Here is a 15,287-nt window from a genome sequence, read left to right on the forward strand (position 1 = left end):
TTTTATGATGTAAAAGTGATGCCTTTATCACAAGTTTACATTAGACATTACAATGACCCGACAATCACAAAAGGAAGAGGGAGAAGAAACTATCTTGGCATGGGCACTTGCCTTTGCACCCCAAGAGGAGGAGATGGGGATGGACCACATGTGGATTCTTGATGATCTAGCTCCCTTTGTGACCTCGTATCCTAATGTTGGTTCTCCTAAAATTGCACTCCTATTCTTTTAAATTAATCAAAGTTATAGGTGTGCTATAAGATCTACATCATAAAACATACGTGGTATGAAAATATATTTTATGGAGAATGTAACTAAAACAATTTGGTGGTGAAGATGTTGATTGTTTCTATGTTGATATATTTCATAGAGAATTGATGGTTTCATCTATCTCCTAAGGCATCTCTAATGATGACCCCCAAATCGGACACCGTATCTGTCCGCTGACCGGTGGGGACCAATCCAAGGACACTAATACGGGAGCCGCCATCCAACGTGACAACATATATTCGAAAGCAGATTTCAACAAACCGAACGAAATTTGTCCAAACCAGATGATTTTCATATAAATCGGAGCACATTAGTTTCATTTTCGACCATTTTCATTGAAAAACAACCATACCTAAACCTAGCTTCTGGCGGTGCCCGTCCTCCACATCCTTATGTTCTCTTCCGGCGATCGCAGGGGTCCATCTCGCCATCTCCATGAGCGGCGGGAATGAGACACGTGAAGTAAAAATGTGGTCGCCGGCGAGGAAGAGTAGGACATGAGAGATGGACCAACCCACTTTGGACTCGAGGCCCCGCCGCCTCCCATGCACTACTCCTCCCCATAGGAGTCTTTGACCTGCCCGCCGCCGGTGGACAGGCAATCTACGATGGACGTGGATGGGGCGACATGATCGTCATACCACCTTCACCCACAAAAGTTTGTTGGCGACACGTAAGACAAAGAACTGGCGGCGTTCTTGTTCGCGATCGATTGTGCCACCAGCGCCGCCTTGGTGTTGGACTAGGTCGTGACTGCGTCCAGCAGCATCGGGACAACGTTGTGAGCAACGTCTTGAGTGTGCGCTGCCTTGTAGAGAGCCCGCTGCTCGGCAAAGAAGTTGGAGTTCGTCGCGACCATGGCGCCACGGGTTCCTCGCTCATGTGCTTGCCGTAGATTTGGCCCTCAGCCAGTTGATTTTTCTTGAGGAGGAAGTGGTTGCGCTGCGGCTCCTCTCGTGCTTGCCGGGACACCGACATAGGTGTCGGCATTGGCTCTTCTTCCATCATGGCGGTGTTGAAGTGTGCTTGCGCCAACTCCATGGTCAAGCCGGCATGAACCGGTGCAAGAGTGGGCATCAAGTCGTTGTTCGAACCCGTTTCCATCATGGGTTCATCGTCGGAGACCTTCGGGGAGCTGGCCAACATGGCAGCCTCTATTCGCCACTGCCCGAAGCATGGGCTTAGCCCAACCACATCATGCGGCGGCGATGATAGGATGCGAAGGAGAGGAGTGACTGCGACGGGTCATGGCTAGGGTTTCTGAGGGAGTCCTGGATTAGGGGGTATCCGGACAGCCGGACTATACACTTTGTTCGGACTATTGGAGCGTGAAGATACAAGACTCAAGACTCCGTCCCGTGTCCGGATGGGACTCTCCTTTGCGTGGAAGACAAGCTTGGCGATCCGGATAATAGATTTCCTTCTTTGTAACCGCTCTGTGTAAACCCTAGCCCCTTCCGGTGTCTATATAAACCGGAGGGTTTAGTCCTTAGAGACACAACACAATCATAATCATCATAGGCTAGCCTCTAGGGTTTAGCCTCTACGATCTCGTGGTAGATCAACTCTTGTACTACTCATATCATCAATATCAATCAAGCAGGAAATAGGATTTTACCTCCATCGAGAGGGCCCGAACCTGGGTAAAACATCGTGTCCCTTGCCTCCTATTACCATTAGCCTTAGATGCACAGATCGGGACCCCCTACACGAGATCCGCCAGTTTTGATACCGACATTGGTGCTTTCATTGAGAGTTCCTCTGTGTCGTCACTGCAAGGCTTGATGGCTCCTTCAATCATCAACAACAACATGGTCCAGGGTGAGACTTTTCTCCCCGGACAGATCTTCGTGTTCGGCGGCTTCGCACTGCGGGCCAATTCGCTTGGCCATCTGGAGCAGATCGACAGCTACGCCCCTGGCCACCAGGTCAGGTTCGGAAACTTGAACTACATGGCCGATATCCCCGGAGACTTGATCTTCAACGGATTCGGTCCTGCGCCAGGAGCGCCGAACAATCACGATGAGCATGGCTTAGACCTGTTGTCGGACAATACTCGGGATATCACGCCCGCAGGAGCCCTGGACCTAAATCCGGGGCAGATTGCGTCGTCCGAGGACGGGTGGGTGGACCCCGCCCCGGAAGCCGCACACTCATCGGCAGAAGAGCCGAACACAGACTTCATCCCCAAGGAAGCACGTGTCTCCGGACCCCTGGACTTGTATCCGGTTGTAGGTCCCAGACCGCGCGCCCCCGAGCCCGCCTATTCTGGCTGGGCTCCGGTAACGGAATTTGCCGCTACGGATATCTTCCATCACTCGCCCTTTGGCGACATGCTGAACTCACTAAAGTATCTCTCTTTGTCAGGAGACTCTTGGCCGAACTATGTCCGTCTCAAGGGGGAAGAAGGCGACGAGGAAATTCGTTGCCCACCCACCACCCACTTCATAGCCACTGTCGAAGACATAACAGACATGCTTGACTTCGACTCTGATGACACCGACGGTATGGACGTCAGCGCAGAAGACGATTCAGAACTACCACCCGCGGGGCGCTGGACTGCCACCTCATCATACGATATATACATGGTGGACACGCCTAAGGAGGACAATGGCGATAAAACGGAGGATAAAACCCCCGGACAAAAGCCAGAACGGCGCGCAGACGCCGCTCTAAGTCCAGCCTCAGTAAAAACAGCGATAACAGCGCTCGAAGGATCGACACCCCAGACAACTACAAAGGCAAAACCGACCATATGGACCCAGTGATGGAGCAGGATGAGCCAGGTCACGCCGAACACAGTCTGGAGCAGACGCCCGATCACAGCGATCCCGAGGGCCGAACCCATCGAACCGCCCCGGGAGAGGAGCAAAGCCCGGACGACGATGCATTCATCATCCCAAAAACACGCTTGGAATGAGATAACCTCCACATAAAACTCATGCCCACTGCAAGAAGTCTAAAGAAGCAGAAGCAAAGGCTTAAGGCTGCCCAGGAAACGCTCAACCGCAGATTGAATTCAGTGCTAGACACTGAAGAAAAATATGGCGACGATTGCCGCACAAAGAGCTATCCAAAGCGCAAGCTGCTGCCAGAATTCGACGATGAGGCCATTCCACCGAAGAACAATATGACCAGTCGGCCGGACAAACCACTCCGTAACCGCAACAAAACAGCCACTGGTGCCGCACACGATTTACACGAGCTACTGAACAAAAAGGCCGGCGCAACAAGGTCCATTTACTGATCAAACTGATCAAATACCAGTTCGGAATCAACACCGGACACAACAACAGTCGACAGCATGCCACAACATGTCCAGATACAGAGGAGCCGCTCACCCTCTGTGCTTCACCGAAGAGGTACTGGACCACAAATTTCCACAGGGTTTCAAACCCATGAACATAGAGGCATATGACGGAACGACAGACCCCGGGGTCTAGATTGAGGATTTTATCCTGCATATCCACATGGCTCATGGGGACGACCTCCACGCCATCAAATACCTTCTCCTTAAGTTGAAGGGACCAACTCGACACTGGCTAAAAAGCCTCCCCGAAAATTCAATTGGAAGTTGGGAGGAACTCGAGGATGCTCTCAGGGACAATTTTCAAGGGACCTATGTCCGACCTCTGGACGCAGACGATTTAAGTCACATAATTCAACAGCCCGGAGAGTCTGCCCGCAAGCTTTGGGACAGATTCCTCACTAAGAAGAATCAAATTGTCGATTGCCCGGATGTTGAAGCCTTGGCGGCCTTCAAGCACAGCATCCGGGACGAGTGGCTCGCCAGACACCTCGGCCAAGAAGAGTCGAGGACAATGGCAGCCTTAACAAGCCTTATGACCCGCTTTTGCGCAGGTGAAGACAGCTGGTTGGCCCGTAGAGGCACCAGCGACCCAAGTACATCCGAAATAAGGGACGACAACGGGAAGCCATGGCACAATAAAAACAAACGTCAAAACAAGGAAGAAAGTCCGGATAACACAATGCTCAACGCCGAATTCAGGGGCTCTCGACCCGGTCAACAAAAGAAGCCTTTTAAAGGCAGCAAAGAAGGACCGCCCGGCCTAAACAAAGTCCTGGACAGACTGTGCCAAATTCAGGGCGTCCCCGAAAAACCTGCGAACCATACTCATAGAGAATGCTGGGTCTTTAAGCAGGCCGGAAAATTAAATGCCGAACACAAGGGAAGGGAAACACCAAGTGAAGACGAGGATGAGCCTCGCCGGCCGAACACTGGGGGACAGAAAAAATTCCCACCAGAGGTAAAAACAATAAACATGATCCACACGACTCACATACCCACAAGAAGGCGTGAACGCGCGCTCAGAGACGCATACGCTATAGAGCCCGTCGCCCCCAAACTTAACCACTGGTCGGCCTGCCCGATCACCTTTGATCACAGGCGCCACCCGACTAGTATGCGGCCCGAAGGATCAGCTGCCTTGGTGCTCGACACCATAATCGACAGATACCATCTCACTCGCGTCCTCATGGACGGCGGCAGTAGTCTTAACCTCATATATCAGGACACTGTCCGCAGGATGAGGATAGACCCATCCAGAATCAGCCAAAGTAACACCACCTTTGAAGGGGTGGTACCAGGCGTCGAAGCCTGCAGGGGCTCCCTCGTACTGGAGGTAACATTCGGTTCCCCAGGCAGCTCAAGAAGCGAAGAACTACTTTTCACCATTGCCCCCCTCCAAAGCGGCTATCATGCATTGCTTGGGAGAACGGCCTTCGCCCGCTTCAACGCAGTACCGCACTACGCCTACCTTAAACTCAAGATGCCCGGTCCACGTGGCGTCATCACCATTAATGGAAACACAGAGTGTTCCTTACGCGCGGAAGAATACCAGACGGCTCCAGCAGCCGGACTCTAAGCGGCCTCTAATACCTGAAAGCATGACTGGTCGTTAAGACCACGGGCACGGTTAAACGAGTCCGGTAGCCCAGATAAACCTGAGTTGAGGAGCCATACATGTAATCCCATAGAGGACACCAGGGGCTATAGATATTTAATAAAGCCCCACTGTTGGCTTGCCCTTAATAACAAGTCAATGTCTTACAATTTTACTATCCATCGCACGCTTACGTCATACTCTTCTACATGAGTTTTTCTTTTTACAGACACCATTCGTGCGATGCCCTCCCAGGACACGGCACAACAGAGACAAAGGCGCAAACGTGCAGCAGGGCCCTGCTCCAAGGTTTCTCTTTAGATTAATCCCATGTGTAAACCTTCTTTATTGTCTCTTGTTGTTTACACATCCCATGGGTCCTGCACCCACAGAGGACACTGCCGTTATTGGCATTTCGCCACGACAGACTAATGCACGTACCTGGAAATACAGGGTTCATAATGAAGCGCGTTACTCGGCCCAATATATGTTATAAAGTCCGAATACCTTCGGGAGTGTTCGGCGTCGCCAGTTTGGCCTTATATGCATCAGCTCTGAATCATGTATTTGGTCAAATGTTGGGGTTGCCTGGCTCCTGGGTTTGCCGCCTTATGTTCCGTTCTTATCGGCTAAGGTGGCCAAAGGAGAACTACTCCGATTGTGCCCTGGTTATTCCGGATGAGCACCTTAGTAGAGAAAGCCGAAAGCTGACTGTCATGATACAACGAGAGACTGTTCAACCACTCAAAGACTTATCGAAATCTTTAGGATTCCTCCGCATTAACGAAGGAACGTTTCCTGGTCATGTACACACGTGCCCGTATTCGGATGCACGCGAAGGTACCAGGGGCTACATAGTAGCCCCACCGTCAAACTCCTATGGCTAAGTGAAAGTGTTAAAGCTATATAGTCCGGCTGCCTAGTTCGACGTGCGATCACCTCCTTAATGGACCAAGACGTTGGATCAAGTGTGATTATGCATATTTTCGCAAACACCCCCGCATGGGGGCTGAAGCCAACGACTGCTAACTTTCAGATTACATTCATACATAAAATGGCCGCACAGGAGGCACCATAACACATTCAGGCAAAAAGTATAAAAATAGCCTTCATCATTAAGAGCCTGTTTGGGACTGCTCTGCTCTGTAAAAATCAGCTCCACTCCTAAAATCATAAGCCAAACGGGGTAGCTCCACGATTTCCAACTCCGTGAAAAAACTCGAATCTGGGAGTCAGCTTCGCACTTTCCGGGGAGCTACTCGAGGGGTACTCCGAAAATTCGAGTTTCGAAAGTACTCGTGGAGTTGGTGGGTAATTACCCACCACTGCCACCCATAAGTCCTACCCCTTCGTTTGTTTTTCCAACTTTTTTGTTTTTTTATAGCCATCACGAACGAGAGACCAGCTTATCCTTTCGCTTTCAGGAGGCACGAACAAGAGACCTACGGCCGCCGCCGCCGCCGCCACCTGCATCGGTCGGCCGGAGCACGACGCCGGCGAGGAGACCACCGGAATGGGTCGATCCGGTGGTCCTCCTCCTCCCTCCAATTTCTCTGCCCATCTCCACCATCCAAATCCCATACCTTCGAGGACGGCCATGGCCCCGGTGATGAGGGTCAGCCTTTCCCGTCCCGACCAGTCCTTGACGGCAGCAGCCCCGTCCATTGTGGCATCCGCCTCTTCTGGGCCGACGCCAGCAAGCCATGGGGGGACCCCTACCGCACCCTTTCCTGCGAGCCAGGAGTCAGCGTCCACCATGGACGCTGAAGCTTCGGTCGGGCACACCACCGTCATGAGCAGCAACGTCGTCCAGACCGGCGCCCCGACCAAGAGACATGCAGCACGCTCAGCCACTAAGGAAGAGCAGGTATACCATTTTTTTTCACTTGTGTTCTGTTGAAGATGATTTGTTTTCACAATACACGACCATGGTCTTGAATTTGGACAAATAATTAGATACAGTATGTAGATTGAAGTAGTATGTCTGTAGCAATGATTTGTTGAGAAATATATACTGAACTATCATGGTCAGGGTGATTCAATGGAGTGGACCGATGAGTACGTCCAAATTGTTTGTTCCTTGATGGTTGAACAAGTGGGACAGGGGAATCGTCCCAACACTCATTTGAACCCTTTAGGCTATAACACTGTGTCAGAAACTGCTCTAAAGTGAAGTTGGTGGAGTGAAGCTGGTTTTCCTGGAGTGGAGTAGTCCCAAACAGGCCCTAAAATAGCATTGTTTTTACAATAAAACGATTTGTCACTCGAACATGACATTCTTCGAGCACTGAGCCTCTATTAAGCGAGCACCTTCTGTTACCTGCTCCAAGTAGTGCTTGGCCAGATCCTGGCCTCCCGCCGGATTCTGGGTTGCAATGATGGTGGCCTCCATATCTGTCCAATATGCTTTAACGCGGGCAAGCGCCATCCGTGCACCCTTTATACACGCCGACCTCCTCATGGTATCGATCTGCGATACGGCACCAAGGAATTGTTACACTAAACCAAAATAAATGTCCGCCTTAGGCCCCTTCGACCAAAGATAGTCTATTACAGACCGCATTGCAAGACCGGACAGCCTATGAAGCTCGGCCACAGCAGCCATCCTCTCACTCAATGGCAATGGGCGCGTGGGAGCATTGAATTGCGACCAGAACAGCTTCTCCACTTTTTTATCATTTTGATCCTCGAAAAACTTGGCCGCATCAGCTGTACTCCTCACCAAATCCACATACGCGTCTGCAGGGCTCCAGCATTGATCCAGGGGAGCATACTTCGGATCTAAAAACTTCATCCGCAATAAGTAGGGGTTTCCAGTCGTGATTTCTCTGGCCTGGCGAAGCTCCTCCCGTGCATCCCTGATTTCAGACCGGGTCTCCCTGGTCGCATCAAGTGCCTTCTTCAGGTCAGCCGAGTTAACCTGATTCTCTTTCTCAAGGAGCTCATACCGGTTGGTGGCATTTTTCAGCTCCACAGTTATCTCGGCTATTTTGTCTTCGCTTCGGCGATGAGCAGCCTGTTCGGCTCTCAACTCTTCGGCCACCTTTAGGGCAGCCGCATTGCTAGCCCGAACTTGTTCCTTGGCCAGGGCAAGTTCCGCCCTCAGGGCTTCCACGGCAGCAGCACCATCTGCAGTCCAAGCATATCACATCAATATTATACTCCTTTCAATTTTTCCTATAAATAATAAGGAAAGCAGAGCACATACCTTGTGACTCGTTAATCCGCTCGTTCACAAGCGTGATGTCGGCATCAATAACTCCAATCTGCCTCCTCAGTTCGGAAACTTCAACATACTGGTCAGCTGCCGGATCCTTAGACACCTGCGCATAAATACAGCGCGATCATTACTTAAAAATGTGATCCTCCGTTTGCCGCCTAGGGCTGGCAACCAGAGTCTCAAGGGCTACTATCCATATGGAGCACACCTAGCACACGCGTCACAGTCAAAAATTATGCATTTTCATTACATACCTCAAAGCCTCTGAGCAGGCTCGTAAAAGCTTCATTCAACCCGCTGGTGGCAGATGAAATCTTCTCAAGCACCATGCTCATTAGTGAACGGTGCTCCTCTGAGAGAGCAGCTCGCTCCAGAAGGCCCGTCAGTGTGTCCGGCCGGACACCGAACCGTGTCGGACCCTCCTTATCGCCCCCCGTGGGAGCCGAACGCTCCGGGCTCTAGGCGGCCGAAGTATTAGCTTCTGGCTTCGGCAAATCTGGACTCCTCCGTGACGACACCTCGGGGTCGCCCGCCTCATGAGGCGGACAGGTTGGTGGGGTCTCACTCTCCATCATCTCTGGAAGGAGATCCCCCGACGACGAACTCTGTCGAGAAGAGCTGCTAGCCGGACTGCAAAGAATGGATCCGGTTTATTGTTCTTGGAAAAGGAAGCAGTACCTTCGTATTTACAGTTAACTTACAGCTCAGCTGAGGGCTGGCCCGTTGGCGGGCATGGCGCGGTGAGGACACCCTTCGGGGCAGGGCACCCTGGTGAAGCTTTCTTCCCTTGTTTGGGCACCTCCGGCTCCAAATCTTCGGAGGCGGCCCTCTTCTTCCCGCGAGGGGAGGAGGCCTTAGATTCCCCTCCCCAACTATCCTCCTTTGGGGAGGTAGCAATTCCCCCGATTTGAATGTGCAATGTGTGAAGTTCTGCTTCTCTGTTCTTCCCTTCGTCTTTCCCCGAGGGCACTTTCCTTAGCACCCGACCAAGCATCTTGGCTATGGTAGGGCTAGGCGAGCCTTCGGGAAGTGGCGCCGGACACCTAATTCTCTCCGCCTTGCTAAGCTACTCCTGGCCAGGGAGGATTTTCAGAATAATGTTATGATAAAAATAAACAAAGTGTTCGGTTTCTGGGTTGCCTACTTGGGTATCTGGGCGATTGCAGCTCAGGCCCACATCCTCGGTGGTGTCCGAACACTTTAGTTGTGGTCCAAAGAATAACTTACACATTCCTTCGAGCGTGACGCCGAAGAAGTGCTGAATAGTCCGCGGACCTTCTGGATTGAACTCCAACATCCGGGGAGGCTGGCGTTTACACGGCAAGATCCGTCGGATTAGCATTACCTGAATTACGCTTACGAAGCTGATGTCCCTCTCGAGAAGCTCCCGTATGCGGCTCTGCATCGTGGGTACATCATTAGCAGGCCCCCAATCCTGTCCTACATTGGCCCATGACGCCAGCTGAGGCGGAGGGCTAGAACGGAAGTCAGGGACAGCCACCCACTTTGTGCCTCTGGGAGCCATGATGTAAAACCACCTCCGCTGCCACAGATCGGACACCTCCGGGAAGGAACCCTCTGGCCATGGAGCATCAGCGTTCCTGCTTATTACAGCACCTCCGCACTCCGCGTGTCGCCCCTCGATCATCTTCGGCTTCACATTGAAAGTCTTGAGCCATAAGCCGAAGTGAGGGGTGACTTGGAGAAAAGCTTCGCACACAACGATGAACGACGAGATATGAAGGATGGCGTCTGGAGCCAGATCATGAAAATCTAGCCCGTGGTGGAACATAAGCCCTCTCACGAAGGGATGAAGAGTAAGGCCTAAGCCGCGGAGGAAGTGAGAAACAAATACGACGCTCTCATTGGGCTAGGGAGTAGGGATGATCTGCCCCGGAGCAGGGAGCCTGTGCCGAATGTCGGCGGTCAGGTATACGACCTCCCTAAGCTTCACGATATCCTCCTCTGAGATAGAGGAAGCCACCCACCGGCCTTGAAGGTTGGGTTCGGACATGATTGAAGATCCGGAGGGCTTAAGCCTGGGCTTCGGGTGTTGGAACTCGAGATGCGAAAAGATGCAAGTGTGGTAGAAAAGAGGGATAGGCCTCGGCCCCTCTATAAAGGGGGGTGAATATCAAGCGTCCTCAGCGTAACCGCTCGGGACTTATCTAAAAACACGGAGTCATACCAACAGTCGTCGTGGGGTTGTGCACGCCCGTATCAATGGAAGATCCCGCGATAAGGGGGACACGATCTCTACTTTGGCAGGGCGTGCCAATAAAACCGCCTCGCGACGTGTATCGAGGCAGGCTAAGAAAAAAACCAGTTCGTGTTGGACCAGACTATGGCGTAAGAGCACACCGTGCAAAAATTACCAACAGATCAGATTTATGAAGTACTATGCTTTCTACGGAGGTGTGCGGAAATTATCTCGCAAAGCTGGACACAATCCGGACATGATTTGAAGTGTTCCATAAATTACTTTGGAGTATTCGGAGATGGAACCCACCTTGCAATGCCGAAGACAATCTAGCGCCGGACTCATCGTCATTGAAGCCTGGTTCAGGGGCTACTGAGGGAGTCCTGGATTAGGGGGTATCCGGACAGCCGGACTATACACTTTGTCCGGACTATTCGAGCGTGAAGATACAAGACTCAAGACTCCGTCCCATGTCCGAATGGGACTCTTCTTTAAGTGAAAGACAAGCTTGGCGATCCGGATAATAGATTTCCTTCTTTGTAACCGACTTGTGTAAACCCTAGCCCCCCCCCCCCCCGATGTCTATATAAACCGGAGGGTTTAGTCCTTAGAGACACAACACAATCATAATCATCATAGGCTAGCTTCTAGGGTTTAACCTTTACGATCTCGTGGTAGATCAACTCTTGTACTACTCATATCATCAATATCAATCAAGCAGGAAGTAGGGTTTTACCTCCATCGAGAGGGCCCAAACCTGGGTAAAACATCGTGTCCCTTGCCTCCTGTTACCATTAGCCTTAGACGCACAGATCGGGACCCCCTACCCGAGATCCGCCGGTTTTGACACCGACAGTTTCCCATGTCGGTCATGAGAGTGATGCGGCGGTTTTTGGCGCATTTAGTTACAAAGGGTTTAGTCCAAAAATATTACTTCTACTTCTTAATGAAATTCAACGTTCCTGACAATTACTTGGAGAAAATAGAAAACAAATGTACTACCACATTTTCATATTAGACCAACTCCAACCGGCCGATCCAAACGAACGGCGATTTTGTTCGTTTTTTCTTTGTTTGGGTCGGCCCAGCGGACACCCATGTCCGCTTTTGCATTTTGGCCGGCGCTTGCGCCCAACGCTGGCCCGACCCATTTTTGAGTGCGCGTGTGAAAAAATAAAGAACACAAAAATTTTAAAAATGAAAAACCTAAATTAAACATTAATGGGCCACAAAGGCCGACGGAGACCACGAGTCCACTTTTACATTGAGTTAAAACATTAGATAAACCTACAAACAAGGAGGAGGAGTGTTGTTCAAAGCGTCCTCGTCGTCGTCGTCAGGGCCGGTGAGGTTGATGAGCGTCTGCATCGGGCCAGCCCAGGGGAACGCTGTCTCCCAGGTTGCGGCGACGTTGTTTGCCGGCTGGGCTGCCCCACCGCGAGCACGACGCTCTTCCTCCTCCGCCTCGCGGCGCTCCTCTTTCGCGTCGCGCTCCAGCTGCTTGAGCCGCTCTCCCTTGCGGTGCTCTTCCGCCAGCCCGAGTTCTCCAGGTAGGCCTACTTCTGCCCCTGCGTCGCCCCATACCCAAACGGTGGTGCGCTGACCCACTCGTGCACTACCCCGTCCCATGAGTAGCGCTCGATGGGGGTCGGCGCCGGCTCGGCCTTGACGGGGGACGGCGGCCTCAACGGCCGCACGACCCAGTCGCCGTCCGCGGAGAGCGCCATGGCCTCCGGCATGTGCGCCTGGTACGCCTCCTCCTCCTCACTTTCACAGACAGCAGCTGCCAGCACCGCCTGGTAGGTGGCCTCCACCTCCTGGTCCTCGTCACGCACGACGAGGGGTGGTGGTGGGAGAGACATGCCGCAGGTCGCGGACGTCGCGCCTCCTAGCCTCCTCGTGCTCGAACGCGAACAACTGCTCCCAAGCGGGAGAGTCGGATGCGTAGCGTGGTTGCAGCCCTGCTCCGGCTTCAGCAGCTGCCGTCGGCGCCGCACCTCGTTCGCGTGTGCCTGCGCAGACCGCTGCACCACCGGCACTGGGGATCCTCTCCGGATCAAAGTGCTAGTCGTGTGGCAGCATCACGTCGGGATATGGGAGGGGGACGCGGTGCTCTCAGTGCCACTTTGCCTGGTGCACTGGGACGTTGATGCGCAACTGAGGCCGGCGGGAAGATGCCGACAGAGGTGGGGGGAAGGGGCGACGGAGGCCTTGCCCTTGCCCTTGTCGGATAAGAAGCCCATGGCGATGGCTAGGTTTTATCGCCGACGGGGGAGCACAGTGAGTGGCGAGATGAGGACAAGGGCGTCTGGAAGCGGATGAGGACGCCGCCCCACTGCACGCTCGGATTAAAAAAGGTCGACCGCCGTCGCTGATGCGTGGGCCCGTGGTCGGCGGTCGTCATTAATAAAGACGACCTCGATAATTGGGCGGCTGCCAGGTGGGGACGCGACGGAGACCGAGAGCGCGCGGCGCATCCGCGCCGATGCATTTCAGCCGCAAATTTGGGCCGAAAATGGGTTCGCGCTGACGCGAAGTGAAGACATTTTGGGAATGGGTCAGCGCGTGGGGTCAGCACTTTTGTCCGCGGCGATCCAAACGGACGGCGGCGAACGAAATGGATACATGTGCTGGAGTTGCTCTTAACATACTCCGTCCATTCCTTTATTTAAGATGTATAATTTTGGCACGGTGACCAAGACACGTAATTATACACAAGTTAGGACAAAAATAACCTTGGCTAAATCATTGATTAGTAGCAATTAATCATTTATGCTTGGAAAGTAGTAAGAGATACACGCAATCAAAACCGAGACATTTTTCTTTTTTTCTTTAAAAAGAGAAATACATGCAATCAGGGGAAAGATATTTTTCCTTTTTTCTAGAGCGCTAATGTTGAGGAGTTAGAAGAAATGCATCTTACATTGTGAAATTTTATTAAAAAAATAAATACGCTTTATATAAAAAACGTAGGGAGTATCAGATTATTATTAGTTCTACTGCTTGCGCAGGACATTAAATATAGTACACAGCACATATAATACATCTGAGTATAAACCGGAGAAGATTTGGAACTGCCTCGAAATCAGCGGAAAATGTACACAACGAAGAGCACCAAAAACACGAGCAGGTGATCGAGCACTATCCCTTGTTCCGCAAGAGGATGGCTCCGGCCCAGCTGTGAGGTTATTTCCGGGAGCAAGGAGAACCAGTTCAGCTGGAGTCCATTCACATGCCCATCGCTCGCCGCCATCGAAAGTTGCAGTGGTGCAGACTGATTCGCCGTCATGGTGTCGATCATGGGACGGCGTAACTCCACCCCTGCAAAACACAAACACATGTGTAAGTACGCTAGTCGATCGTACCCAAACTGATTGGTCAGCTCTCAGTGTACGACTGAATACTCACCGCCCATGACGAGCTTCCCGACGATGAACGCCGGCGAGGCCGCGGCGCACCTGCACAGCAGCGCGGATGCCAACAGCGAGTAGGCGAGCACGACAGCTTGTGTCCTCATGGTGTTGGCGCTCGGCTTGTTTGTGCTTTCCCCGGTTGTAGGCCGCGACGACAGAACTGTGTGATTTGGTGGCTCACTCGCGTCGGGTTTATAAAGAGGCGGGAATTGGTGCTGCTTTGTTTTCGTGTCCGGAGTCTGCCCCGCTGACCGGACTTGATTCATCAGCAAGCCGCTTCTGACCGAGTGCCGTGCGGTTCCTGGGTTCGCTGTATTTTCTTACTCGTGCTATGACGTGTGCAGGTATGGGCCGTTGGATTTGCGGCGGCAGGGCAGATGAGCGGCGGGAAGGGCGGCTGTTGAGGAAGTCTGTCACGGTTGGCCACCATCCGGATTTATCCGGCGGAATGATTTTGTCAAAGGATGCACGCTGCCCGGCAGGCAGGGAAGCAGGCCAGCTACTAGCGCACGCCACAACTAATGTGTGATGTATTTGTCGTCAGCTTTGTCAAAAATGATGGCCTGATGTATTTGTGGTCAGCTCCCGCAAAATAAATACTCCTGGAATTATTTATCCGCAGAATTCTATGAGACCAGGTCTCACGGGTTAACAGGTGAGACCCGCCCTGATGGATGACACGTGGCATCCACAAATCACAAAGCATTCACCCCACCCCCCACCTGAAATCAGGGGGGAGAGATTAGATGCTTTGTGATTTGTGAATGCCACGTGTCATCCATCAGGGCGGGTCTCACCTGCTTTATATGAGACCTGGTCTCATATAATTTTTTTCCCGAGTTGAGTATGACTAATTTAGAAGATATGCTCGCCTTCTTATTTCCCGTCCTTAGTTTAGGAAAGTGAAAATATTTTCCCTTTTATTTTATGAATTTGGGAACAGAAGTTTCAACAAAGGGAGTCATTCACAGGTCAAACAAGACCTAAGACTAATCTATATTAAATAAAAATAAGATATTATTGTTATAATAAATTGCCCTGTCTTTTTTCAACAAAGTAGGCCTGCCTGTAATGTTTGGTCGGATCATGTGTCCTACATGACAGAATTAGAACTGACACGGGTGCGGCCCATGTAGCATTATGTGCGTTTTACTCATGATATTTTCTTCTCAGTCAATTTATCAACCAACCTTTTGTTTTAATCATTTTTTCGGTTAATATACTTCTATATAAAAACAAATAGATTGCGAGCAAAGGCATAGATCCATGGCACATGCATA

At 51.7% G+C, this 15,287-nt stretch overlaps 1 protein-coding gene across 1 annotated transcript; it reads right to left on the reverse strand.

Annotated features, from left to right (window-relative positions):
- Positions 1–13,513: 13,513 nt before the first annotated feature.
- On the reverse strand, positions 13,514–14,157 carry LOC119281392. Its single transcript, XM_037561910.1, has 2 exons — positions 14,003–14,157; positions 13,514–13,915 (listed from the first exon to the last, which is right to left on the reverse strand). Exons 1-2 carry the CDS (start codon positions 14,109–14,111, stop codon positions 13,680–13,682), a joined length of 345 nt encoding a protein of 114 aa, XP_037417807.1. The 5' UTR covers positions 14,112–14,157; the 3' UTR covers positions 13,514–13,679.
- Positions 14,158–15,287: the final 1,130 nt, after the last annotated feature.

This window comes from Triticum dicoccoides, chromosome 3B (assembly GCF_002162155.2).
Source record: "Triticum dicoccoides isolate Atlit2015 ecotype Zavitan chromosome 3B, WEW_v2.0, whole genome shotgun sequence".
Taxonomy (NCBI): domain Eukaryota; kingdom Viridiplantae; phylum Streptophyta; class Magnoliopsida; order Poales; family Poaceae; genus Triticum; species Triticum dicoccoides.

Coding starts and splice junctions, on each gene's coding strand:
- LOC119281392 (XM_037561910.1), bottom strand. CDS start 14,111: ATGAGGACACAAGCTGTCGTGCTCGCCTACTCGCTGTTGGCATCCGCG. Junction 13,916..14,002: donor CGGGAAGCTCGTCATGGGCG/GTGAGTATTCAG, acceptor TGTGTTTTGCAG/GGGTGGAGTTACGCCGTCCC.